This window comes from Plecotus auritus (genome assembly GCF_963455305.1).
Source record: "Plecotus auritus genome assembly, chromosome: 7".
In the NCBI taxonomy this organism is placed as follows: domain Eukaryota; kingdom Metazoa; phylum Chordata; class Mammalia; order Chiroptera; family Vespertilionidae; genus Plecotus; species Plecotus auritus.
The window spans coordinates 21,499,423-21,526,190 of NC_137774.1; the positions used below are offsets into that span (position 1 = coordinate 21,499,423).

At 55.1% G+C, this 26,768-nt stretch overlaps 1 protein-coding gene across 4 annotated transcripts in view; it reads right to left on the reverse strand.

Moving 5' to 3' along the window:
- Nucleotides 1-289: 289 nt before the first annotated feature.
- CRHR1 (corticotropin releasing hormone receptor 1) overlaps nt 290-26,768 on the reverse strand; it is a 39,232-nt gene continuing 12,753 nt past the window's right edge. For 2 of the 4 annotated variants that reach the window (XM_080678627.1, XM_080678624.1), the window contains 12 exons: nt 21,247-21,334; nt 15,046-15,165; nt 10,348-10,433; nt 6,335-6,441; nt 5,676-5,796; nt 5,278-5,431; nt 4,948-5,008; nt 2,874-2,946; nt 2,586-2,671; nt 2,264-2,399; nt 2,042-2,083; nt 290-1,480 (listed from right to left, as the gene is read on the reverse strand). In XM_080678627.1, coding sequence (XP_080534753.1) covers nt 1,340-1,480; nt 2,042-2,083; nt 2,264-2,399; nt 2,586-2,671; nt 2,874-2,946; nt 4,948-5,008; nt 5,278-5,431; nt 5,676-5,796; nt 6,335-6,441; nt 10,348-10,433; nt 15,046-15,165; nt 21,247-21,334 — 1,215 coding nt within the window. In that variant the 3' untranslated portion in view covers nt 290-1,339. The remainder of the gene's footprint in view (nt 1,481-2,041; nt 2,084-2,263; nt 2,400-2,585; nt 2,672-2,873; nt 2,947-4,947; nt 5,009-5,277; nt 5,432-5,675; nt 5,797-6,334; nt 6,442-10,347; nt 10,434-15,045; nt 15,166-21,246; nt 21,335-26,768) is intronic. The other 2 variants (XM_080678626.1, XM_080678625.1) reach the window with 2 other exon arrangements.

Sequence of the window (26,768 nt, forward strand, 5' to 3'; positions counted from 1 at the left end):
ACCACTCCTTTGCCCAAGCTGTGCCCCTGCCCACGATGTCCTTTACCTGCATCTTTCACCCACAGCCCATCTCTCCCTACAACGCACCCCCTTACAAAAGCTGTCCTTATCACCCAGGCCAGCAGGACCCACCTAGTCCTCAACCAGCTCTCAGGGCTCACCTAGCACCCCATCCGTGATGGGTGTGTGTTTCCCAGACACACTGAGGCCCTGAACCCTCAAAGTGGCCTCTATTTCTCGGCAGACCCTTTCCACCCAGATCCGGCACAGTCCAGAACTTCACAGATGCTGGTTGAAAAGATAAATATTATTATTTACATCAGCCACCCCCATTTCCCAGCCCTGCACCCCCAAAGCCCTGGCTGTCCAGTGAGGGTGGGTCCAGTGAGGGCTGGGCCAGTCTATGCCTAGGGTGGATGTGATCAGCTGACCCAAGGGCCACTTGTGCTGCTCCAGGCACTGGGGCCTGAGGGTCCTGCCCTTTCTCCTATCTTTGCTTAGCTAACAGTGTTGCCCCAGAGGCCGTCCAGGGGCAACAAACTCTCTGTGACCAGCAGAGGGGTTGCCCAGAGGCCAGGTCACTTCAGTCAGCAGGTTGGATGGTCCTCTGCATTCCCTGCCCCTTCATAGGGAGACCGGCTTTGGCTGGGGCAACCCCAGCTCTAGCTCACAGGCCACTCCCAGCCCCCATCTTCTCACAAAGGGGAGATACCTGGGGCAGGAGGTTAGGGAGAGGGAGTTTGTGTGGCTGGCAGGGCAGTAAAAGTCCAAGGGTGCAGCGCAGCAAGGCAGGGCATTTCTGGTGGCAGCGTCACAGGTCCAGATGTTGTTCTGGTAGCGTGGGAGGATTTCTGGTCACGTAGCCTGATGTCTGATGATACCACTGATTTCTAACGTCTCCAGGGCTCTGACAGCAAGCCTTGGTTCCCAGTGTTGTTGGAAGGCATTGCTAAGGCCCGGAGGCATTATCTCCGTGGTTGAGATGCTGTTCCAAGAGTTTCCCATGGTGCCTCTGGGGCAGCGAATGGCCCCCACAGTGCATTGGCCACCTTGTGCTCTGGGAGGACACCTCTTGGAGGGACCCATGTGCTGCTTTGGATTGCCTGGCTCCCCATTCTCACTCCATTCGCCAGGGAGGACTGTGGGCAAAGGCGAGCCCGAGGCTCTGGGCCCAGCCCAGTCCTATAGCTTATTTTCCAACTGTCCCATGGCCCAGAGCGAGGCTGCTCTCAGAGGCCAGAACTCCTGCTCAGCTGGGGGTCAGGGAGGGGCCTCCCAGGTCTCAGTGCCAGTGTGGGGTGGGAAAGGGGCTGGTCCCCTCCAGACATGGCCTTCCAGCTCAGACCCCTGTGGACTGCTTGATGCTGTGAAAGCTGACACGGGTTGGGGAGGTGGGGATGGACATGGCGCGGGCCACCCGGGCGCGGATCGAGTGCTTGTCCTGCCATCGGTGCCACCTCTTCCGGATGGCAGAGCAGACCTGTGGGCATAGAGCAGACCATAATGTTTGAGCCCAGTCACAGGAGGGCCCTCCCTCCCTGAGGGCTGCCACAAGCAGCTATAAGGCAAACAGCTATGCAGGTGAGAAGTGCACAGGTGTGAGGTGTACAGGTGTGAGGTGTACAGGGGGCCGCATAGGAACATTGTTGGTTTGCATATTCGTTGGGACAGTTTTCTCAAGCGTCCTGAGGAAGGGATGCCTTTTTCTAATCCACACAGTGTCTTTGCCATGAGGAACCCCTACCCTCAATCCACACACATCCCCTGCCCTAGGGCTCAGCTTCCTGGCTTTCAACAACCCACTGATAAGGCTGAGGCCCCAGCTCTTCCCCTTCTCAATGTCAACTGCCTAAGTGAGCAAAGGAGTAGGCTTGCCACGGCAGGAGCAGCGTGGGCAGGTGGCACGGACCCTCCAGGATATCCCTAAAGGAGCCTGGGGGCAGGGAGGAGGGCTGGCATGTGGGGGGCAGAGGGAGGCTGCAGACCATCTCTCCCCACAACAGGCTTCCTGCCATTCTGAGCCCCAGCCCGGGGTCCTTACCTCACTGTTGAGGAAACAGTAGAACACAGACACGAAGAAACCCTGGGGTGGAGGAGAAGGCGGGTCAAGGGACTGGGCTGGGTGGCCCCACTCAGTTTCCGGGCAGCCCCTTGCCTCCCCAGTGTCCTGCTCCTCCAGGACCCTGCCTGGGAGAATGCCCACCCCTGGAGGTGTGGGGTGGGGGAGGAGGGGGCTAGGGCCAAGAGGGGAAGGCATCGGTACCTGGAAGGACTCCAGGAAGGAGTTGAAGTAGATGAAGACGACCCGGGAGACCTCGTCCTCCCCGGGGTTCACGAAGAACAGCATGTAGGTGATGCCCAGGAGGGGGAGCAGTACCAGAGTGGCCTTCACAGCCTTCCTGGTGGGGGGGCCGGGAAGCCAGAGTCACAGCCCACCCCAGAGGGGGCTGGGGTGGGAGTCAGTCCCCAATGCCTGAGATGGGGGGGCTGGGGTTTCAGGAGGGACTGCCAGGCTTGCCGGAAGACCCTGGGTAAGGACTGGGATCTCTGGAGCTCCCAGGGGTGGGAGACACAGGACCACCTACCTGTACTGAATGGTCTCAGACGTGGTGGACGCCCGAAGTTTGGTCATAAGGATGCGGACGATGTTGAAAAGGAAGATAAAATTGATCTGCAAGCAAGCACACAGTAGGATGGTGTAGGTGTGTGTGTGCAAGATGTTAGGGACTTAGCCATCTCAGGTCTGGTCCTGGCTCCCCCTGCTGCTCTCCCACCACCTTCACTAGCACTCGAACATTCTAGGCAGAGGGATCCTTGGGGTCCACAGTCGGCTCTGATTGACCCTCCCCACGGCCCCCCACCCAGGTTCTTACCAGCAGGACCAAGATCATGGGGCCCTGGTAGATGTAGTCGGTGTAAACCCCAGGCCTTTTGCCAAACCAGCACCTAGAAGGCCACAGATAGGAGGTGAGAGGAGGGGGGCATCCGGGTCCAGTTGCTTGGCCAGGGCAGGACCGGGGCTGGAAACCAGGCTCTGGATGCCCAGATTCCAACCCTGGCAAAAGGTCAAGCCACTTGACCACCACAGTGCTCAGTTATCCCATCTGCAGCATGGTCGGCATCCTCCATTAGATGTAAAGCTGGAAGCAGGCAGTGTGGCAGGGAGATCATGGAAAAGACATCTGAGTGGAGCAGGCATGGGCCCAACACACCACTGCTCCCTTCAGTCCCCACTGTGTCTCTGGCACAAGCCCCTGGTGGTGCCTTGCCCTGCCCCTGTCATGTAGTAGGCCCCACCAGCTAGCAGTCTCCCAGTCTGCTCAATTGCAGTGTGACCAGCCTTGAGGCAGAGCTTCCATAGGTCCCACCCATCCCAGGAGGCAGACTTGCTTTGCATTTTCCTGCGCTCCCTCCAGCAAGCTCTAGGAAGGTCAGGGGAGTGAGGGGGCAGGGCACACAGAAAATCCCACCTCCGTGCCTAGAGGAGGGTCCTGTGGGCATGCATCCCCACAGTGCCTAGATCTCATGATGCTTCCATAAACCAGAACTGAGAATTTTAGGTGGAAAATCTTGACTTTTTAAAGATTGACAACAAATTCAAAAAACATGGTGCAGACCAAACGTGATCTGTCTGGAGTCAACTCCAGTCCTTGGCCTTGAGTCTGGATCCCTTCTGCTGCAGTGGCAGCATCTTGCCACAAGGTGGGGCTCCAGAGTCACTCATACCAACTTGCCCAGCTCAGGCATCCTTTTCCCTCTAGGATGCTTACTGGGCAGCTTTGGGGGAAAGTTCTTCCTCTTCCCCCCTGTGCTCACACCTACACCTGCACACCTCCAGGCACAGACCATCGCCCAGGGTTTACGATGCTCCTGCTCAGGGACTCTGGCCCACAGTGGTGTGTCAGCTGCCCCCCCTCCCAGGGTCAGGAAGGATCACCCTGGTAAGTAATGAACATGGTTTTCTAGGCTCCTTGTCCATCCCAGTGAGGCTGTGGTGGCTGCCCTACTCTGTGATGGTGGGGAGAATTGTCACTGATGAAGGCCGCCTGGAACCCAGTCAGACAGTGGGTTCTTGAACCACTTTGGTGGAAAAGATTCTGGAACATCCCTAGGCTTTGTCCCCCTTTTCCACCTCTGTCTCAGTGGTTCTCTTATCTCGGGTGCACAGTAGAATCACCTGGGCAGTTAAAAAACATCCCGGTGCCCAGGTCACACTCTGGACCAATTACATCCAAGCCTGGAGGTCAAGCCTGGGCATTGGTACTTTTTAACGCTTCCTGGATGACTCTAATGGGAGCCAAGGCTGAGAACCACTGCAGTGGAAGCCTAGTTGTCAGGGGCAGCTGGGAACATCTGTATCCATTCAATAAGGCGCTCAGGACTTCAGAGCTGGAAGGGGTCTCTGAGATTGTCTGGATCAATTGCTATTAAGTCTTAAAATTAATAGAAAACATTTGTACGGCATTTACTATATGCCAATACAATCCTAAATGCTTAATATATATTAACTCAAGACATCCCCACCACACCCTCTGAGGGAGGCACTATTATTAAGATGCCCATTTTACAGACGAGGAAGCTGAGGCACGCTGTGGTAAGTATAGCACCCAGGTCATACAGTTACTTAGTGATGGGGCCATGATTCAGACCCTGAACAGTCTGGCTCCACAGGCAGCCGGTAACCCTCCTGTGGTTCTGCCTGGGAGAGCCCAAGACAGATAGAATTGCCTAGATTCGCCTGTCCAGCCCCCACTCAGGCAGAGCACCCTAGGGAGCCTCGGATTGAGCCCAGCCCCACGCTCCCTGTCTTTCTAGATGAAGAAACTGTGGCCCTGACAGGGAAGGTGATTGCTGAAGGCCCTGGAGGAGTGTCAGGCAGAGCTGGGCTGAGAGCCTGGACCTGGGGCTGAGGGGCCCTGAGGCAGTGAAAGGAAGGAGCTGACTTACTTCTCATTGTCGTAGTACAGCTTCCCAATGGCCCAGGCCACGATGATGGGGAAAGGCACACCTGGGGAAGACAGCGCTGTCACAGAGCCAGTCCACAGGGCCTGGAGGACCCAGTCATCCCAGGGCCTGGAGGCAGGCAGGGGTCCCCAGGGTAGAGCTGGGACCCATTCTTCGAATATACCTCCTTTAAATGCTCCCCCCGCCCCCTCAGCTAGGGGCAGAGGTGTACATTCTGTCACCCTAACCTGGCCCCCTCTTGGATGAGGCCAGTGCATTATGTACTGGGTGAGGAGAGGGGAGCCTGGCATGGGCATGGGAGGGCGGGCTCACCCCAGCCAATGAGGATGAACATCCACTTGCGCAGCCGGTCGGTGGAGTACGTGAGCACGATGGCTGTGTGCAGGTAGCAGCCCTCCCCAAACATCCAGAAGAAGTTGGTCACATGGAAGTAGTTGTAGGCGGCTGTCACCAACCTGCACCAGCCCTGCCACCCCGCCCCCACCAGATATGACAGTGAGCGGGGTGGGATGGGGTGGGGGGAACAGGTGGGGGCAGCACCCGCATCCCACCCTGGGCCTGGGGCCTCCCCTCGGCAGGATGGGGCACTCCCCAGGATCCACTCCTGTTCTGTGGGCCCCAAGGCCTGGCCCTGGCCCTGGCCCTGCCCCTTCAGGATAGCCCTTCCCCGGACCCCTCCTCCAACCCAGGCCTGCCCCTCCCAGACATACCACGTTGCTCTGGTGGACTTCGGGGCTCATGGTGAGCTGGACCACGAACCACGTGGCATTGCGCAGGATGAAGGCCGAGATGAGGTTCCAGTGGATGATGTTTCTGAGGCACCGGATGCTCCTAGGGACAGCAGGGCAGGTGGGTGTTGGGAGCAAGGGAAGGAGAGAGAGGATGAGGGATAGGCCGCAAGCACCACTCCAGCCCAGATGTATGGATGGGGAAATGAGCCTCAGAGAGGGGCTGACTGGCTAAGTCACACATGGCCCTTCCCACCTATGACCCGCCCAGACCTAAGCTCTGGGGGCAGAATCTGCCCCAGCCAATGCTCCAGGACCGGGGCTGCCCCTCTCCCATGGGCACTCCTCCCCTCCCTGTGGTTCCAGGTTTGAGGGTCAGAATACACACAGGCCTCCAGGGGGACGTCTCCCTCCAGCTTTCACCTGATGCTTTGGCCGTCCCCCCACCCGCTCCCTGCCCCTGGCAGTTACTGGGCAACGGGGCAGAAGTGACCCTGTCAGAGGTTTCCAGAGACCTGGGACTCTGCAGCTGTCACCCCCTCCCACCGAGGTGAGGGGCAGGACTCCCCTTCCCAGCAGCCCCCTGCGCCTGACTTCTCCCCCCTGCTCAAGGCCCAGGGACAGTGCCGGGGACTGCTCACCTGAGCCGCAGAAAAAGGACAAAGGCCACCAGGAGGGCCACCAGGGAGACGCAGTGGCCCAGGTAGTTGATGATGATAGCAAGATGGTAGTGCACCTTGTTCTTCTTCTGAGGCCAGAGAGAGGGGCAGAGGTGAGGTTCCCGCACAGCCCCACCCCTGCGCCCACTGGCCATGTGAGCACAGACCCAATGGTGGCCAGGACAGTGTGGGCAATGCTAACAATAGTTACCCCCTTCCTGAGCCCCAAGTGCCTCACGTTGCCCTGGAGCAGCACTGTGTAATTTGGGACTGTGTCTCCCTGTCCGTCTGTCCCTGAATCCCACTCTCTGCCACTGCTCCGTGCTGTTGGACGAATGTCTGTTAACTTGATTCTCCGCATCACACAGGGACCCCATTCTGCATGCACAGACACGTGTGATTGGCTCACAGGGGTGCTCACACTCACATTTCCATTCAGGTCAAACTCTCTGGCCCTGGGGGGTGCAGACACCAACCCTCCAGGACATCCTTCCTCCCCCCATTTCTGGGTGGAGCCACCACCGCCTCCATCACCCCTCACTCCCTCCTGCTGTAGCTGAAGCCTGCCTCTGTCAGCGAGGGGGAGAGTGACTGTGGATTAGCATCCACAGAACCCTCTCAGGTTCTATAATTCCCTTTCTAGGTCCAGCCCCTGCCCGAAGGGAAGGGGATCCTGTCCCGGGACTAGAACAAAGTCCCCAACTTCATTCATTTCATATATCGATGGCTCTGAGGGATCAAGTCCAACCCCATCCATCTTCCAGATGAGAAAACTGAGACCCACACTCACTCACCTAAGGGACGTGCCTCTGCAGTGGGACATCTAGCAGCCATCCGAGCCACGCCCTCCCTCTTCCCGCCCCCGCCCTGCCCCACCCCTGCTGAAGGGACAGCCTCACTGCAGGACCTCTGAGGTCCCAGGCCCAGGTGCTCAGAGGCTCTGCTCTAGGGGCCGGTTTTCCTGGCAGAGGCTTTCAGGAACCTGGCAGGCAGTCATGTTCGCCACTCAGTGCTGCTCGGAGGGGCTGACCCAGCGAGGTGTAAATGGAGGCAGGCCAGAGAGACAGAGAGAGGGGAAGGGGCCGTGCAAATGGGGAGGGCCTCTGAGCACCTGGCAGCAGATGCCAAATCTGGAGACTCCGTGCACACGTCCAGCCTGACTGGAGCTGGCGCTTAATTACTTTTATTAAATTCTCCACAAATCCACACGGGGAAGCCCCTGGGTAAGAACAACGTGTGGGAGCCCCGGCCCAGGGGAATGTGACGAGCACAGTGTGCAGGAAGCCCCTCCCCACCACCTGCTGTCAGCTCCTCCTCCAACCCCCCAGCAGGCCGTTCCAGGGTGGTTTGGGTGAGATGAATCCTTTATTGAGCACCTACTGTATGCTGGACACAGAGCCAGGAACTCTACAGATGTCACTGCTTTTCTTTCTCATAACTGCCCCCTGAGACTGTCCTTCTGTCCCTGTTTTTCCAGTTGAAGAGGCTGCGTCATCGGCCCAAGCCACCCAGCCAGCAGGCACATTCCAGTACTGCTTGGCCTTAAAGACCCTGCTTCCCCTGTCCCCACGGTGCACTTCTCGGGGGACAGGCAGGGACGGAAAACAGAGGCACTCTCTCTGTCCCGAGCTTCTGTGGGGAGGATGGGCACTCATGAGGGGTTTTCTCTACTGAGGCTGAAAGGGGAGAATTGGACCAAACCGTTCAAGGGCTGCCCCTGGATGGCTCCTTGGGTTAGAGGCCCAGGCTGGGTCCCAGTCCTGTCTCAGCTGCCACATCAATTTGATGCCATCTGAGGAGGAGCAAGCCATCTGGGGGCGGGGCGGGGGGGGAGGACAGTGCAGAGTCCGAGAGGGTGTTGGGCAGATGGCAGTGTTACCTCAAGACATGTCCAGAGATGGTCAGCAACACCCTGAAAGGTGGTCAGTGACACCCAGAGAGAACAGCCTGCAACATCCTGAGATACCCAGGATGTGACACCCTGAGAGACCTTAATGACACCGGAGAGACAGTCTGACCTCCTGAGAGAAAGCCACCACTACCTACAGAGCCGCTGGGATGCTTGAGAAACACGTGGACACAGCCCATTCCTGGGGGCCTGACCAGCACCCTGTCCCTGTCCAGTTTGGAGACCTGAGACTGAGAAAGGTGGTGTGGTGTGGCACTGGGGTCTTGTCTTCTGGCCGGTCTCCTCCCTAGTCTGGCCTCTGGGTGCCCTCACAACTCCCATTTCACAGGCGGCTGGTCTGCCAGTCCATTACCTACAATCAATCCCTCTGGGCATTGGTGCTTAATTAGGGCTTACCCAGGGCTCAGAGCTGAGAAACCAAACGGGGTGTCGGTTAATTGCAGTAGCTCCGAGAGGAAATGAGGAGTCCTGAGAGTGGGGAGGGCCCTGGCAAGGCTGGGGGCTGGCTTGTATTTGAACAAGTGCCCCGGCGATTCTTATTCCCAGGCAGATCAAAATGGGATGGAGGGTCTCCAGGGTCCCGTCCAATTTAGATCCTTCAGGCACAGGAGTTCCCAGGACTGCCTGGTCCAGCCCCTCTCTTCTACACCCCAGAAGCCTGACCTTCCTCAGACAGCTTGGGGCATCCTCCTTTCTGCCCCAGGCTTCCAGCTCCATGACCCCCACTTCCTCAGCACCCACTGAAGGGGTGGGTGGAGATGTGGGGGCAGGGACAGGGGGGCAGGCAGCAACACCAGGAAGATAGATACACCCGTGCATCTGCCAAATCTCAACCTTAAACATTTATTCATTGCAGCACTGTTGGTAGCAACCAGAGACTGAGGATAAAAAATGGGTAAATAGATTACGGTCCATCTGCACGACGTGATATTATGCAAATGTAAAAAAGAATGAAGCTGCTCTTCATGCACTGGTGTGAACAATCACCAAGATGGATACTTACATGTAAAAAGCAAGGTGTCGAACAGGGTGTATAACATGCAACGTTTGGGTAAAAACAGAAAAGAATATAGGCACCTAATTACTCGAATATGCAGGGAATGTCTCTGGGAGAACATTTAAGAAACTGGCAAAATGGCCCTAGCCGGTTTGGCTCAGTGGATAGAAGCATTGGCCTGCAGACTGAAGGGTCCCAGGTTCGATTCCTGGTCAGGGCACATGCCTGGGTTTCGGGCTCCATCCCCAGCCGATCAGTGATTCTCTTTCATCATTGATGTTTCTATCTCCCTCTCCCTTCCTCTATGAAATCAATAAAATATATATTAAAAAAAAATAAACTGGCAAAATGGTTGTCTCTGGGAGAGATCCCAGGGGCTGGGTTGAGAGGGAGACATTCTCTGTATGCCCATGTGTACCTTTGAATTCTGTATTATGTGTAAGCAACATTTTCTCAAAAACATTTGCCTATTTAAAAGGCTCTCTAAACGGGCTTTTTCGAGCCCTCGCTGGCTTGGCTCAGTGGATAGAGCCTGTGGACCGAAGGGTCCCGGGTTTGATTCTGGTCAAGGGCATGTACCTCGGTTGCCCGCTCCTCCAGGGCCCGGGCCCTGGTCAGGGTTCATGCAGGAGGCAACCAGTCGGTGTGTTTCCCAATGTGTTTCCCTCCCATCGATATGTCTCTCTGTTTCCTCTCTCTTCCACTCTCTAAAAATCAATGGGAAAATATCCTCGGGTGAGGATTAAATAAGTAAATAAATAAAAGGGCTTTTTCGAACTGCACTCCCCCCACCCCCATCCCCAATTCTGATATAGCCCCTGGCTGCTGCACCTGGATATGTCACTCAGGTGGGAGAGGTGGAAAATGGATGAAAACCTGTCCCAGTGAGCAGGTGGAAGGAGGGAAGGAAGGAATGAGGACTCCACTGCCCACGTGGCACAGTCTCCCTCCTTAATACACGAGCGTGAGTACCCAGCGCCTTGCCATCAGCCTCTGGCTCCCCCACCCTGACTGGCCACCGGCCAAGTAGCAGGCACGACCTCGGCTGGGGGCCCTGGTAGCCGCATGGCAGCCTCACCGCAGCCTCACCTCCTCGCTGAGGATCTCCTGGCACTCTGAGTAGTTCACGCGGGCGGCCCAGCTGCCATTGGCCAGGCACTCTCTGTAACCATTGTCTGGACAAAGGAGAGAGAGAGGCAGAGTGACCCGCGGTTCCTCTCCCAAATAGCAGCCTAGGCATCTGTCTGCCCATCCGCCTGTCCATCCACCTGGGCCAGCACAGGGCCTGACTGCTGGTGAAGCTGGGGAGAGGGGCTTCTCTACTACCCCAGCTTCCTGCCTCTTTCTGCCCCCTGGTTCCAATAGGGGCCCAGTGTGGACTCCAGCACCTGACCGTGGGGGTGCGGCTCTGCCCACTTGGGCTGGCGTGATCATGCCCAGGAGACTGGCCCTTGGGCAGTCTTGACCAGCTCATTGGGCTCTTCCCTTGCAAGCCCTTACGTCGTGGCAGATTATGTGGTGGGTGCCCTTCTGAGGACTTTCCCATTGTGGGGTCTCACGTGACAGCAGAAACGAATGGTGAGATCTGATGAGTCAGTCTCACTCCCGAGGCTGGGCATGATATGGCGGAAGGGTGTGTGGTGGCACAATGAAATGACAGGGTGTCCTATGGTGACTATTGCGGTGAGGTTCTTGTGGGGGGTCCTCACATGCTCCATGGGGGTGAGGCTCACGGGGCAGGGGCTGAGGAAGGCCCCCATGGGGGCATTTCCTGATGTTGGGAACATCCCTGGTGGAGGTCTCTTGGGACAGAAAATGACAAGTAGCAGGGGTGTGCTGGGGACCTCACAGGAGGTGGGTCTCACGTAACAAGTGTCTCATTTATTAGGACCTCTACAGCTGGCTCCAGGACTGGCACAGGGCAGTGGGGAGAAAAGACAGAAGAGTGGCCCAAGGAGGGGTGGGGTCTGTGCAGCCATCAGCTGGACTACAGCCCAGAACCTGTCACCTTCTAGGGATGGGGAGGAGCCCAGTGATCTGAGGCCTGGATTCAGGCTCTGGGATGACAAGAGCTGCACAAAGGGCCCTCCTGGGTGTGTCACCAGGACTCTGATACCCAGTAGGGAAGGGACAAGAGAGATCCCAACTTCAAGTCTTTCTCCTTTGCTGATAAAGATAGTACTGCCCCACCCTGTACCCCATCCAGCATCAGTGGCTCTAAAGATATTTCCTTGACTTAATTCCTCACTCCAGGCAGAACTGGCTGGAAGGGAATTGAGTCCTGAGCCATTTCCGCTGGAGCCTCTGTCCTGCTGCAGGCCTTTCCACGGTTCCCACTGACCCTCGTATCACAGGGGGCAGGAGGACGGCTGGGAGAACTGCCCGAGTCCCAGTCCCTGAGCCTGAGCCTGGGGCCCGGCAGGGGCAGAGCAGAGTGTGGGAGACAGAGGTGGGGGCCCAGGGCCGGCTCAGTGTTGCTGCGCTGCGTGAGGAACTGGGGCCCGCTGGCCTCTCGGGCCCCTCTGCTCAGGTGCACCAGGGAGGGCTGGACCAGCGGGTCGGCCAGCCTGGGAGCTGCCTCTTCGCCGGCAGCATCAGGACCAGAGGGAGATGATAGTGTGGGCGGTGGGGGGAGTTGCTACTGCATCACTGAGAGAGGGAGACAGGGTCTGGCCTCCAGGGCTGCAAGGCTGTGAGGCCTCCTCGCTAACCCCGCTTCCCAGCGCCTCTGCTGAAAGGCCGCTCATGCCTCTGTAGCATGCCAGTGGGGAAACAGGCTAAATGGGTTTTTAAAGCTCTGCTCAGCTTCTCGGCCAGTGGGTCCGAGTCTCAGCAGAGTTGAGCCTTGGGCAGAGGTGGCTAAGATGCTGCTCATTCTCTCCTAATTGCTAAATGAAGGATAAGCTACCAGAGGGCTAAGGGCTTAGTGACAGGATTTTCAGGGGGGTCTGGAGGGAGGCAAGGAACCAGGGGATCCAGTGTCTCTGCTGTGTCTGCAAAGAAAGGGACTTGGGGGAGTGGTTCTTGCCTAATCAAGGCAGAACAAAGCCGTGTTAAGAGCATGGCTCTCCACCCAGACAGCCTGGGCTCAAAATCTGGCACCATCCCTCACTAGCCCTGTGACCTTGGGCAAGTCACGCAACCTCTCAACTTCCTTACCTGAAAGACGGGAATGAACTTAACAACAGCTCCTACCTATTGGTTGAGTGAGCACTGTAGTTAACCTATGCAGAGTGCTTGGAGCTCCACCGGCAGGTGGTGTGAGCTGTGATTGTTATTATTATTGTCTTGGAGCTGTATTTACATAAGACTTAGAACATGTCACTTGTCCCTATCAAAGGGGGTACTGGTGGGGATAACAAGAGCCATGCACTTAGCCTAAGCCCCCCATTCACACCCCACATGTGCGGCCAGGAGCTGGAGTCCCTACCCAGCCGGGTCATCCAGAGGGAGCAGGCTTTGGTGGGGAGGCAGGAGGCGACCCTGAAAGAAAACAGGCCTGACAAGCAGGGAGTCGTTGCCAGGGAGGATGCGACCTCCTTGTCTTTGATTGCTGAGCTGAGCAGTCTTCCCGGAGAATCATGGGAAAATGGATATTTTTGGAAATTCTCCCCATCTCTTTGAAGATCAGATGCAGCGGGAAGGAGGGCATTAAGGAGAAGGCCAGGAAGTCCCAGCAGCACCTCATCGGTAAATGAATTAATTAGTGTTTAATGATTAGGTGCAACTCTGGGTTCTCACTCATTATTGATTGCATGGGCGTGTTCCTCGTTGTTCGGCACTAGGCATCTGGAAAGGGGGATCGGCCAGCCCAGCCCCCAGGACTAGGGACCATCGCCCCCAGCCTCTCTCCTGGGATCACAGAGGGAAGAGAGAGGAAGCTGAAGAGCACCCCACCCAAACCTCCCTCTCACCCTGCCGGTGGAGCAACTGAGGCCCAGTGCGAATGCCGAGGTTCCTTAGCCAGTTACACACAGAGCTAGGGCTGGAACCCAGGACTCCTGGCTTCCATTTAAGGCAGGGCTGGCAAATTGAGTGGCACATGCCCAGGCACTAAGTTCTGAAAACACTCTTTGGGGCATGTCAAGTCATCCTTGGGGACAAGAGTGAAGGAAGCTCATAGGGAGTGGCCAGGGCTGGCTATAATTTGGTGGGGCTGCAGCCAGAGAGAGCCTGGCCAGCCCCACTCAAGGGTATGGACTTGACCATGGAGGCAATGGGGAGTCATAGAAAAGATGACTCCAAACAAGGGTGTGATGGGGTCAGATGTAAAACAAGGGTTAGAGATCGGTACCTTGGACAGAGACAGTGGCACTGGGACCAAGGGCAGGTAGAGCTAGACATGAGAATCACTTCGGAGGTGAAAGGGCATGAGCTGGTACCTGAGAGGGAGAGGGACCTCCCTTCAACACCCCCACCCCCCATAATGCACCAGCCCCAATGCTGCCTCCTTCCTGTAGGCACACAGCATTGTGGGTGGAGTAGCAGGAGGGCTGTGATTCCCAGTGTGGCCCTGCTTCTAAGCTTTGTGACCCTGGGCAGCTAACAGCCTCTGCCTCCATTTTCTAACTGTGAAATGGGCCCTACTAAACTGGAGGCTGGTCGGCTGTGCACCCCGAGCTTTTCTCTGAGGTCCTTCTGCCCTTTCTCTCGCCGGATGTCCTCCCACACTCCTACCAGTCTTTCTTCTCCTGTGGCTTCCAGGCACATGAAGCTGCTTGGTCTGGTTGTTCCAACCTCCTGTCCGGCCCAATGCCTCCCCAGGGCCCTCCAACCCATTCTTGGCTGCAGCCCCCAACCCTAACCTTAGTCCAGCTGGTAAAGGAGAGAGGGGCAGGAGACAGAACTTGGGAGCTTTGAGCAAATGAAGTCTTAGAAGCCATGTCATCCAGCCCTCTCCATCCTCAGAAAGGGGGCAGAGGCCATAAGAGGGGGGGGATGTGCTACAGGTCACACAGCCTGTCTCAGAGTGAACCACCTGGTATCTGTGGCCCCCTTGTACCCTCTTGAGGCTCTGAGCTCAGGCCCACCAGACCCCAAGGGCCCACCCAGGACCCCACCCTCCCCTTGGACAGGTTGGGACTCTGGCCTGTAGGTGATGCTGTCTTGATAAGCAGGGGCTGTGAGTCATTGACAGGGGAGAGCAAATTAATTCTGAGGGTGACAGGTGACATAGCAAGGAGCTGCAAAGCCTGGAGGTGGAGGCTCAGGGCCTCAGGGGAGCAAGGTGTTTACAAAGGGATCAAATATCTGAACACCGGGTTAGTCCTCCCCCACCCCCACGCCACCTGTGGGCCCGTATGCAAGGCCAACATGGCTGTAGATCATGAACTTGGAGTCCTCCACCTCCAGGCTCATAACCTGGGCAGGCCTCATAACAGCTCTGAGCTCAGGGTTCTCATCCCAAAGTGGGGCTGTTCTGAGGATTCCTGCCCTGGCTCATGGGGTTGTTGGAGGCTCAAGTCGACTTTGTCAGCTGCAGAAGGAAGTGTCACACAGACCTGGATGCAAGTCCAGCTTCACCTCTTACCACCTGGTGACCTTGGGCAAGTCCCCTAACCTCTCTGAGCCTCAGAGGCCTCAGTTGCATGATGAACACTATCCAGCTACATATAGTGTCTTCGGGGGTATCGTGAGAACCCGCAGTGGGAGCACACCGTGCCCAGTAGAGCAGAGCTGGCCTTTGGTAAATGGTGGCTGCTGTATCCACGAGGTATTGTCGTTATCGTTTTTGTTATTATTATTTCCCCCATCTCCACCAAGCCGGCCCTCCACAGGCCCCCTTACTTGTGGTGTTGTAGCGGACACCGTAGAAATAGGCAGGGCAGGGCCGAACCACCAGCTGCCCCGCGGGGCTCTGGGGCCAGCAGGTGCCAATGAGGTCCACGGATGCATTGCACTGCAGTCCTGGGGGCAGAGACAGCTGGTGAGGCAGAGCAAGATCCCCACTCCAGTGTCCCCCCCCCCCCACCTCCCGAAAGGCCCACACCTCCCAACGCGGGACAGGACCGGAGCGATGACCCTGAGGCAGAGATCGCTCATCCTATGCAGGGGAAGACACCAGGGAAGAAATCTGAATGTGATGCTATGGCACTAGGGAGCCAGAGTGGATTCCAGGGCGCAGGAGGAACAGAGGTGGCAGGAGGTGGTGTTCAAAGCTGAGGTCCTGGCTGGCATTTAGCGGAAGACTGGACATGCTTCAGGTCCCTCTGCTCTGTAACCTGAGCACACTTTTCTCTGCACGTCACTTGGTGCAGACCTGAGCTCTCAGACTTCACAAAGTGGAAAGGAACCAGCTCACCCTTGACCTAGTCCCCCTTACACGTCTTCAGAACCAAACCATGTCTGCTCTAGCCCTGCAGGGAGGAACCAGCTAAATGAAGTTGGCCTGCCTTGCCGCTGGGCTGATGACCACATTTACTGAACACACACTGCTTGTACTCTCGTCTGTGCTGTGCCCTGAGAGGACTGACGGAGAAGGGACCATGGGGAGAAAAGGCAGGGGGACACCATCCAGGGGAGCAGAAAGGACACTGAACCAGGAGTCTGGAACCCTGACTTCAGAATGGGCTGTGTTACTCATTTGCTGTGTGACCGTAGGCAAGTCACTTGCCCTCTCTGGACCTGAGTGTCTTTATAGTAAAATGAAGTAGTTGGATCTGATCAGAAATTCTTAAGTCTCAGTTCACGGGAGCTTTCAGGGTTCATAGAGACTCTGAGATTAAATGAAAAACTTGGTCTATATGTGCATTTTGCTTAGGAAAGGGACCTTGGCTTTCATTAGATTCTCAAAGGGGCCTGTGACTTAAAAAAGGATGTAAACAGATGAATTAGAAAGTGGATGTCAAATTCCCCTTCCAAATATTTGCCCTTAATTAAAGAGCATTTGGAGTGGAGTGTGTGTGAGGGGGTGGGGGGGCGGGGGGGGGGAGGGTGGAATTGAAGCCACAGTAATACTTCTGGTCTCCAATGGGCAGGGGCTGGACTGAGCACATTCCTGGCTTCCCCTCCTTTCTCTGCCTTTTGATGCCCATCCCCTGCATAGGGCTGGCACAGTGTGCCCAGCATAATGGGAGGGGTTAGTAACCTGGGGTGGTACACGAATGCACAGACAAGCCAGGGAGAGCCATGAGCCAACGTGAGGTCAGCCCCTCACCTGCCATCTCCTCCCCAGCTTAGCTCGGCCCCAGTCTCTCAGGAAACAGCACTGGATTAGATTGGCGTCCTGTCCCTGCTGGATGCAGAGCAGTGCTGAGCAGCACTTGGACCAAATGCTGGTTTTCCTTCCTAATCAAAGCTACTCATAGGGTGTTCGTGCAAATCAGGGCTCAAGGGGAGAGGCCTTGAGGCCAAGTGGTTTAATTGAAAGAGAAAGAAATCTGGACTGGGGCTTAATGGCTATGAGGAGACGGTGGGCCAGGTGGCTGGGATGGGCTAAGACCTGGTGCTGTGCCACAGTACAGCATCCCTGAATTGCTTCACGGAGTGAGGAAAGCATGTTAAGATTTTAATGTCATGGTCATGTCGATAGTGCTGAGCTCGGAAGAGGGAGTAGCTGGAGGCATGTGGCCATGGGAACGGAGGGTTAATATTATGAACCATGCTCTGCTTTTGTAAAACTTTTCTTCATATATTTTGTTGGATCCTCATCCACCCTGCAATGTCATTATCCCCTTTTGACAGTTGAGAAAACTGAGGTCCACGGAAGCAAGTGACTTGCCTGAGGTCATGAGTCAATGAGTGAAAGAACCAAGACACACAGACATGTGTTTTTTGCTCTAAATCCAGTGCTCTTCCTATGACACAACATTTTGTGCCAATAAAGGGAAGGGGAACAGTCAATGAGGCAACGGGGAATGAGTAACATTTATTGAGGACTGACTGTGTGAAGGGCACTTGTCAGGCACTTTATATATACCATCCGATTTAATGGCACCATTGTACCTTCCTCAGTAGGTTGTCCATTTACTCATTCATTCACAGTACCTCCTGAGCTAGGTACTGGGAGGATTAAATGGAATGTCATCTGCATGTCATGTGTGGCAGCACCTGGGACTTTGCCTAACACACCCTCTCAGTCAGAGTAGCATTGCCCCTCCCTCTCTTCCTTCTCCCTCTCTTTCCTGCCTTGGACACTTCCCCAGAGTCCCTACCACAGAGAACACAGGGCAGGGCAGGACTGGGCACCAGCCACAGCCAGGACCAGGCCAGAGCCAAGACAGGGACTGGCCACTGAGCAGATGGCCCTTTTGGCCTTGAGGACCAGGCACCAGCCAATGCCCCGAGCCCTGGCACCACCCACAGCTGGTCTAGGGTTTGGGGGTGAGAATGGGCAGGGCAGTCGCTGTTTGCCCCTGGACTGTGGATTCCGTAGCACCTGCTGTAGGTCTCACACCGCCTGCCAGCATGGGTGCTAATTCTTTCTGTTTTACAGATAAGGGAACGGAGGCCCAAGCAGTCAAACGGCCTAGCCAAAGTCACACAGACACTGAGAAGCATAAATGGGTTTTGAATGTTGGTGTTTCATGTCTGCCGAGGCTCTTCCCACTGCACCACAGCTGGCCCCAGCCTGGGCAACCGGCCCTCACAGCATTTGGCTGCACCCAAACAGACATATCTGTTAAGCAATGAGAAGAGCTATGGAAAAAAAATAAGCAGGATGAAGAGATAAAGACAGGAGTTCTATTTTAATTGGTTGTGTCTAAAGCACACTTAAGGAGAAACCTAAAGGAAATGAGGGAGGGAGGCATGTGCATACCTGGGGGAACAGTGTTCTAGACAGAGGGAACAGCAAGTACAAAGGTCCTGAGGCAGGTGTGAGCTTGGTGTGCCTAACGTGTTGACACTGCTGTCACTTGGGGTTGGGAGGTGGGGCAGAGTCAATGGACCAATGCAACACTGGTCCTGTATCTTCCTCCTTCCTCACATGTGCACAGAGCAGATGCACGGGGATCCACACCCTCATTGCTCATGGGAGCAGTGTGGTCAGATTATCCCCAAACACTTGCGAATGGAGGGAAGAGGACTGGCATGAGTGACTCCCAGCTGCCTCTGAGAAAACCCTTACTGAGTCAGGATCATGGGGGCCTGCTTTAATGAACAGATAGGAACCCTTAGAAGGTTACCTATTCAATGCTTGTGCATGATCGGGCACTGATGTCTTCTTCCAAGTAGGTAGCACAGTTCCCTTCCCATCAGGCTCAGGGTGCAAATGTGCTCAGCAGATCCTTCCGAGGGAGCCTGGAGCCTGGCTCCTGCCCCAGTTATGTCGGGTCTCTCATCAGGGGTTTCTGAGTAAACCAGAGTAGGTGGGCACTGGGCAGCAGCCCTGAGGCTGGGAAGCCCATCCTCCTGTTTGGTTTAAGCCCAGGAGCAGGACTCAGCCAAGGCTGTTCGGAGAGGGAGAGAGCTTCTGAAACACACACACACACACACACACACACACACACACACACACACACACGCCATTCAGAGGAAGGTGCTGCTGGGATGAATGGGCAGGGGCTCTGCCTGTGTCACCAGCCTGGAGAGGGTGGCAGAGGGCAGGCAGAGAGTCCTTCTCTTTGCTCCACCACCTTGTGGTTGAGTCTCCTCCTCTTTGGGCAGCGAATAAAGATACCTTTGTAGAGTGTGTGATTCATCAGGACAGATGGGTGGGCTTCCTGTCCTATGGGTCTGTGGGCTCTTCATTTTTGCATTCCCAATACCGAGCACAGTGCCAGGCACATAGTAGGTCTGGAGGACAGTTAGGGGCCATGTGCAGACCCAGTGTGAGCATGGGAAATTGCAGGGGTGACTTTGCATCCCAGGATGATGGACCACACTAGGCCCTGGGCACCACAGCTCTCTGGGCAGCCACATAACGTGGTGGTGGAGGAGTCTAGAATCGGGCCCACTTGCTTCTAATCTTAGAGTGACTGCTTAGTAACTGTATATGCTTGGGCAAGTGATCAAAGCTCTCTGAGCCTTAGGTTCCTCTTCTGAAAAATGGGGATAAAAATACTTCCTGACTATGCTGTTTGATGACTGAATGAGATTAGAGCACTTAGAATGGTGTCTACACTTAGTGGGGGCAAAATAAATATAAGCTATCATTAATTATTGTTATTATTCATGACCTTAAGACGGGTTGGGATTGATGACCATGGGTTCTTGTCAACAACATGATTGCATTTGTCATTAGTTAATAATTCTATTACTTTCTGGCATTGTCATATTCATGACATGATTTTTTGAGTTGCCAACTCTATGATCTGTCACATGATGGCTCCGAGGACCCACCCGCTCCCTATTCCTGGCATGTGAGAAGACCCCCAATGGCCCCGGTTCAGTGCTAGGTGCCCCGGCCAGACGCCCATCCATCTGTCCCAGTTCCTCCACCCCACCTTCACCATCTGTCTACCAGTACCCATTGGTCTGGGTAGATCTTGGTTCTGAAGACAAATAGCGCATTATCAGAGGCCATTGTAGAGGGTGATGGATTGTGTGCCATGAAGCCCCTCATGCTGAGCCAAGCTGGAGATATTGGCATAGAATACAAATCATCGGGGCATGAATGGTATTCATCACGGCCTGTTGCCTCCAAGGACAGGTGATACCTGCAGTGACTCAGGGATGTCACTTCTCCTGAACACAACAAGCAAATTAATGGAGCCTGACCTGGCCCCCATGCATGTGGGGCTACGGGCAGGGCTTTTCATCTCAAGCCCAGCCTCTGAGCAGGTGTCCTCCCTCCCAGTCTCTGTCTGCTAGCACTCCAGACTCTTGCTCAAGAACTTCCCCATTCTCCATGACCCACCTTAGCCAACTTTGCAGCCAGATGGAAAACTCACCAAACTCAGCTGCTGGTCTTCAGTCAACTCTAGCTTTGGCTCAGAGCATTGGGTCTTCTCTGCCAGTCCACACTCAGAGTTTCTCAGGGACTCACCTTGAACCTCCTCCTTCAGGAAGCCTTCCTGGATTCATACCACTCCTGATCTAATTTCCCTGCCACCTGCATTGTAGTGAGCAATTCATGGCAAGTGCCTTCCCCTCAACCCAGCTATATAGTAGGCACTTCCGATTGAATGGAGGAGAGACCTAAAGAGGAAAATGAATCACCAAAGACTGAGCCTCCCTAGGACCCTCAGGTGCAGGGAGACCTCCCACCTGGCCAGCAGCAGCATCCCAGGGGCCAGGGTGAGGGCTCAGGGGTCACACCCAAAGTTAGAAAAGGCATGGTCTCGACAAGGCAAAGCCAAAGACCTAAATTTCCCGTGTAACTCTCCTGTGCCTACGTTCCCTCATCTGCCTTAAACTCTTGTGAACATGAAATAAGACCATTATTCAAAAGCCCTTTGTAAAAAAAAAAAAAAAAAAGCCACAAGAAGTTATACAAATATTAGTCACATTTGCAGTTATGCAGTATTTCACTGAGGCAGTGTCGAGCTTGGAGTGGAAGACGTATCTGGAAGCCAGCCTGCCTGGTCTCGAATCTTGGCTCTGCCACTTGCTAGTTTTTCTCTGTGCTCCGTTTCCCTATGTGTAAGGTGAGGATTACAGCACCTACCCGGTTAATATAGCGCAGATACCTCTGGCAGCGTCTGGCACAGAGTTAGCCCCTACACTGTTATGCTTCGGCACAGAACACAGCCTTTCTCCTCCCCGATGCCTGAGCCACAGCTCAGCCCCGCGCTGTTGATCTTCACAGCAGCAAGGGCTGGGGCAACCGCCCCTCTTGCCTACCACCCCGCACACTTGCCACAAGCCCCTCCTGTGTGTGTGGCAGACACCAATACCTATTCACAGCTCTTTCCCGCCACAATTTCAGGGTCCGCCTTAACACAACACTCCCTCCCTGGAGAGAGGAATTGCTTGGGCCCTAGAGAGGAAATCTCTGCTGTTCCTGCCTTAGGGCACGGCTGTGTGTGAGAATCCTGGTGGGGCAGGTGATGGGCTGTGGCAGGTGGCGGGGCTGGACTCTTGCAGGAGCAGAGTGGGGGTACTCACCAGAGATGTTGCTGGCCAGGGATAGGCTCTCGCAGTGCTGGTCCTGGAGGAAGGCAGAGACGGGGTTCAGCCCCAGGAGGAGAAGGGCCTGTGGGCGGAGGGGGGGTGGGGACGAAGAGGGCATGGTTAGACTGCCTGAGCAGTCCAGCCTGCAGCTTCTTGCCTACCCTCTTCTCCCCTCATCCATGTCTCTTCCCAGAACCCTCCCCCGCCCCCCTCCCCACACATATACAACCCCCCCATCCTCCCTGCCTGGTCTAGAGCCGCCTTGCTCTTGGAGGGGCCTGCAAAGGAGGCTGGTAAGAGCAGGGGCCCAGATCCCCAGGGCAGGTAAATTTCCTCCCTGAGGGCTGGAGGACCCCCAGTGAGAAGGAAGGCCCCCAACTAAACAGTCTGCCTAGGAAAGCTGTGTCCATCCATCCACATGGGATCCCAAGCATGGCCCAACTGTGCCCCAACACCCTGAGCTCCACGGCTCATAGGTACTCATTAGTGCACTTCTCCCTCTCCCCGCTCCACCCCCACTCCCTTCAGAGCTGCAAGCTCTCCTGCCTCTGTTTCAGTGAGCCGCTTCCCAGCCTCATCCCTGCCCAGCTAATGACCAGTCCCTACAACTTATGCCTCACCGTTTATCAAGCCTCTTTACATCGGCGATGGCACTTAATTCTCCCCGGGGCAGGTGTGGTTGTCCCTTTTCACAGTTGAGAAAATTAAGGCCCAGAGAGATGAAGAAATAAATGCACCTGGAAAGACGGCTGCCCAGTTCTAGGGAGAACCTGCACCCCTCACACTCCCCAGGGACTCGGTGTCACTCTGATTCCGGAATTCCAGCCCACGGGGAGGAGAGTGGTGTGGACCCCACAGCTGGAGGGCTGCCCCTTCTTCAGTAACACCCCCACACAACCAGTGGGTCCCCTCCCTGGAGGTCACCACCCTTCCTGTGGATTTAAAGTCAAAGTTTAAAGTTTCACTGTGTTGCCATGGACAGGTTACTTGACCTCTCTGTGCCTCAGTTTTCTCTCCAGCTTTTATTGAAGACTTGCACAGCGCAGACCCCGTGATCTTCTTCACGGGAAAATGAGATGGGGAGAAGGAGGGGCTCGTCTGAGCCCCACCAAGCAAACGGCTAGTTTAGAGGAGGGGCAGGGTGGTGGCTGGCAGCAATAGTGGGATGCACAGCCCTCACTCACAGGGCTGGGAATCGGGTGAGAGCAAAGCATCACCTCGGGTACAAATTTTAAGGGGGCACCAAAAAACGTAGTATTCAAGATAAATAATATTTTAATGCAATATTAAAAAATTCTAAATTAATGCAAAAAATCCACGATGAACAAAATATTCAAAACCTTTTTTTTTTTTTTTTTTAAAGACAAGATCAGTAACAGTGCTGGGCTATATTGGCCCTTGAGGTAAAAGGAAAGATCAGTAAGAACATTGAAATAGTATTTATCTTGGTTACTGAGATTTGGGGCACCTTACATTTTGCACTTGAGGAGAATGGCCTCACCCTAATCCTGGTCCTGCCCCGCTCAGGTGCCTTCTGCCCAAGCTGGACTCTACCATCCCCCATCCCACACTCCCCATGGTGGTACCGCCTCCCTTCCCCTGGACCCCTCCCCACTCACCCCTTCTGGACCTCAGGACCTTCCCCCAGTCCAGAGGCAAACTGACTTGCCTTTTCCAGGGGCGCACTTTCCATGCTCACCTGTGTCAAATGTCCCCTCCTGCCCTGTCCCCCTCGGCCCCTCCCAGTGCCACCCCCTTTTCTGGGTAGCTGCTCCTTCCCACACCTGTGCAATGACAAAGGCAGGCTGTCCTCTCCTCTCTCCTACCCTACATTCCACGGTGGAATCGAGTGCTCCCCACTCCCGGTCAGTCTGTCCTGCCACCACCTCCTTCAGGAAGCCCCCTCACCCCGCCCCCGACCCTGATAATTCACATACGTCGTCCCCTCAGTGCCCTGCCTGAGTCCTTGGTGGGCTTGTTGACTCTATTCACTCAGGGGAACACTCCTTCTGTCACATCATAGGGGTCTCTGTGCTCTCACTGAGCCAAGCTCCCAAGCACACCCCCACCCCTGCACCCCCATCTGGGGCCCAGACCCCGTCTGCTCAGCAAACAGTGCTGGATTAGCTAACTCACTCCTGGGACTCGGGAGATATTAGAACAAACCCATTCAACTCTCTGGCCCCAAGGAACTTCCAACACTTTATTAATCAGTAATTAAACTTCGCAGTCGCCAGAGAGATGGCGAAATATCTTTACTCTCATTTTCCAAGTGAAAACGCAGAATTGGAGAGAAGAGGAAGCCATCAGGCCAGCCAGTGGCTTTTGCTGGCAGAGCAGAGAGCAGAGTCCTCGGGGACAAATCCGCACTGCTCGGCTCAGCAATCAGCAGGGACCCAGCTCTGCTCTGTCCCCAGAGAGGAGCTGCTCAGCTCGGAGGGCCAGGGGCTCCTTCTAGAAGGAGACTAGGACTCCCTGCCCCCAGCTTGCCGCGCCCTCCCCCCCCCCCCCACCTTCCCCCCGGTCGCTGCCACCTCCCTCCCAACATGCACACAGGCACACAGAGAATGGAAGTGGGGCTCCAAGAGCCAGCTCAGCCACAGGCAAATTAAGGAAACGGAAACACCCTATTCCAGAATAGCAGTCATGCTGCCTGACATCCCACCATTATCCTTCTGATCCTGAAGTTGCGCTTTGTATTTCAGGCTTCAGATCCCCTTAAAATGCCGCGTTGTATTCCCATGGAATTGCTTATCAATCAGTGCACGGATCCTGCGGGTCTGCATACCTGTGCCCTTGCAGTTCTTCGCCCCTCCTCAGCCTGGCCCACCCTTCCCCGGGTGAGCTCTGCAGTCCTCAAAAGCCAGTCCCACAGCCCGTCCTCTTGGCAGCACCTTCCCTGACCCTCCAAAGGGGAACAACTCAGTCACCCCGTCCCTTCTGTACAGGCGCTGGACCCTGGTGCTCGTGACGCCAGCAGATGGAGACCCTGGACTAGTCCCAGATGCATGATACAAAGCACTTATGCCCCAGGATTCTAATTGGATGGAAAACACACCAGCCACACGTCTTAGCCTCGCATCTTAATGTCTCGGGCTCACTGAGGAAAAGAGCAATCCGGATTCATCATGAAACCAAACCAAATGCCGCAGGACAAAGGGCTAGCTGTCCTGGCTGGCTGCCTACAACCCTGACCCTTCCATCTCCTTGTTGGGTCTGATGGTTCGCAGTCATTTTCTACCATGAGAGGGCTGGCTTTGCATTATGCAAAGAAAAGGGCTTCTTAATATTCCCGAACCAACCTTTCCGCTCAGGAAAGGTCAGCCCTGCACAGAACGTGTGTCTGTGCCACGTCGTGCTCTGCGGAAGGGTTTGAAGAGGCTTCTGGCTTATTCCTGAATCATACTTCCATGAAAAATCGGGAATATTTCCTGTGTATTTCCTCCCACCATCCATTGTTCTGCTTTTCAACATTCACTGCAGTTTTCTATCTCCATCAACAGGCAATTGCCGCATTGTAGGAACAGGCCCCAGAGTTTCAAGGATGCTGTTTATTTCTTTCAGAAGCTGAGAGTTCCTTAATAGAGGGTCCTCAAGCACACAAGGGTAGGGGCACCAAACCCTGTAAGTAAATGCGCAAGTAGTGTGTAATGACAGCCATTTTCCAGGGGAGGGTGTACAGCATCCTCCACTTCTCAAGGAGGCCTAACAACCCCCAAATACGGCCGGAGCATATGGCAAATGGGGTCACGTCAGAGGCCCGCACCTCACCCAACCGGACCTGTCATCCTCTCTGATGGCGACCCAAAAGGGGTTTGACCTCGGAGCTGCCTCTCTCTTGGACGCCTCCATCTGCTTCCCTCCCCCACCCCCAACATCAGCCCTCGCCACTTTTCCTCCTTTCAGAACCATTGTTTAAAATACATTTTTTATTGACTTCAGAGAGGAAGGGTGAGGGAGAGAGAGAGAGAAACATCAATGATGAGAGAGGGTCGAGCTCGCAACCCGGCCATGTGCCCTGATCAGGAATTGAATCGTGACCTCCTGGTTCATAGGTGGATGCTCAACCACGGAGCCACAGCAGCCGGGCTCAGGACAATTTTTGACAAACCAAGCCTTCAGGACTTGGCAAGGTTTACAATTTTCCAAAAATGGCACCAAGGATCCCGAGGCTGGTGGGGTGCTAGGCTCACTCACCTGTGCCAAGGGGCGCTGTGCTGCAGAAAGCAGACGGGTAGGTCTCATGCTTCCCGTTTCACACGGGTTTCACAGTTGAGGTGCTCAAGGTCACTGAACTGTTTTCAGCTGTTGAGTGAGGACTAGAATCCAGTAAGCAGGCAATCTGCTTTTTTATGTGGATATAAGATGGAGGGAGGGATGGCCCAGGTCAGGACAGGGCATGGGAGAAGGGACGGGTAGAGGAGGGTGCAGGACTGGGCATAGAGGGTGGGGTGGGAGGGGCACAGTGTGTCAGCTGCCTGCTCCGGTGCTGCCCTTGCCCCATGCCCAGGCCAGTGCAGAGCAGGGCTGGAATTGAAGCTGCCATCCCAAATCCCAGTGTGACTTTGGTGTAAAGGTTAATCACACCCAGAAAATGCTTATTAGAGACCATAAATAACTACGGTGCTGACGCTCAGTTTGGTCTTTAAAGGCACAAAGTGCAATTTCCCTTGATGAGATGATTTGGTAATTAACCTTTCAGGGAGGGCTCTAAAGGAAAAAGAGGGGTGGCCTGGAGGCAGGGGGGGATGCCCCCACCTCCTAAAAGTTCATGAGGAGCCAGGAGAAGGGGACCTGCCTTCCTGCCCCTTCATAACAACTTCTGCTCAGCTTGGGAGAGCCCCCCAAACCCCTGCCCCCCAGGCCCCAGGAAGACCTCTGACAGAGCGGCAGTTGCATGGTTTGAGAGTGACCTCTGCTGAGCTCTGAGTCCAGACCTGCTGTGGACGGTGTGACTTCGGTGAGTTAACTGGCCCCTCTGGGCAAGGAGGCCTTTCTTACCCCATCACAGGGATGTGGGCCACCTGGGGGAAAGCAGGAGTAAGTAAGATACTTTCTGAAGCTTAAAGTCCCCTACAAGTGTCCATGTGGTCGTTACCACAACTTGGTGGCTTGGGCCCCAGAATCTTCCTCAGTTACAGAGGTTGGGAGCACAGCAGGCTTCCCACAGGTAAGGGAGGGGTGCAGGCCGGACCAGCCCTCTTACCCCCCATTCAGTCAGGCTGTTCTGCCCTTTCTGTAAGCTTTCCAGTGGGAAGGGCCTTTTTTCAGTTTAAAAGGAAAGTAGTTTTGTTTTTTTTAAACCATTACATTTAGCAATCTCACTAAGACTCTTGCTGGGCTGATTCTACATTCAAGGAGTTGAAATATTTACTTTCTTAGCAACTTTCAAATATGCAACACAGTATTGTTAACTATGGTCACCACGTTGCACATTACATCCCCCAAACTAGTCAGCTTAAAACTGGAAGATTGTACTTTTTCACCACCTTCACCCATTCCCGCCTGCCCTCCCT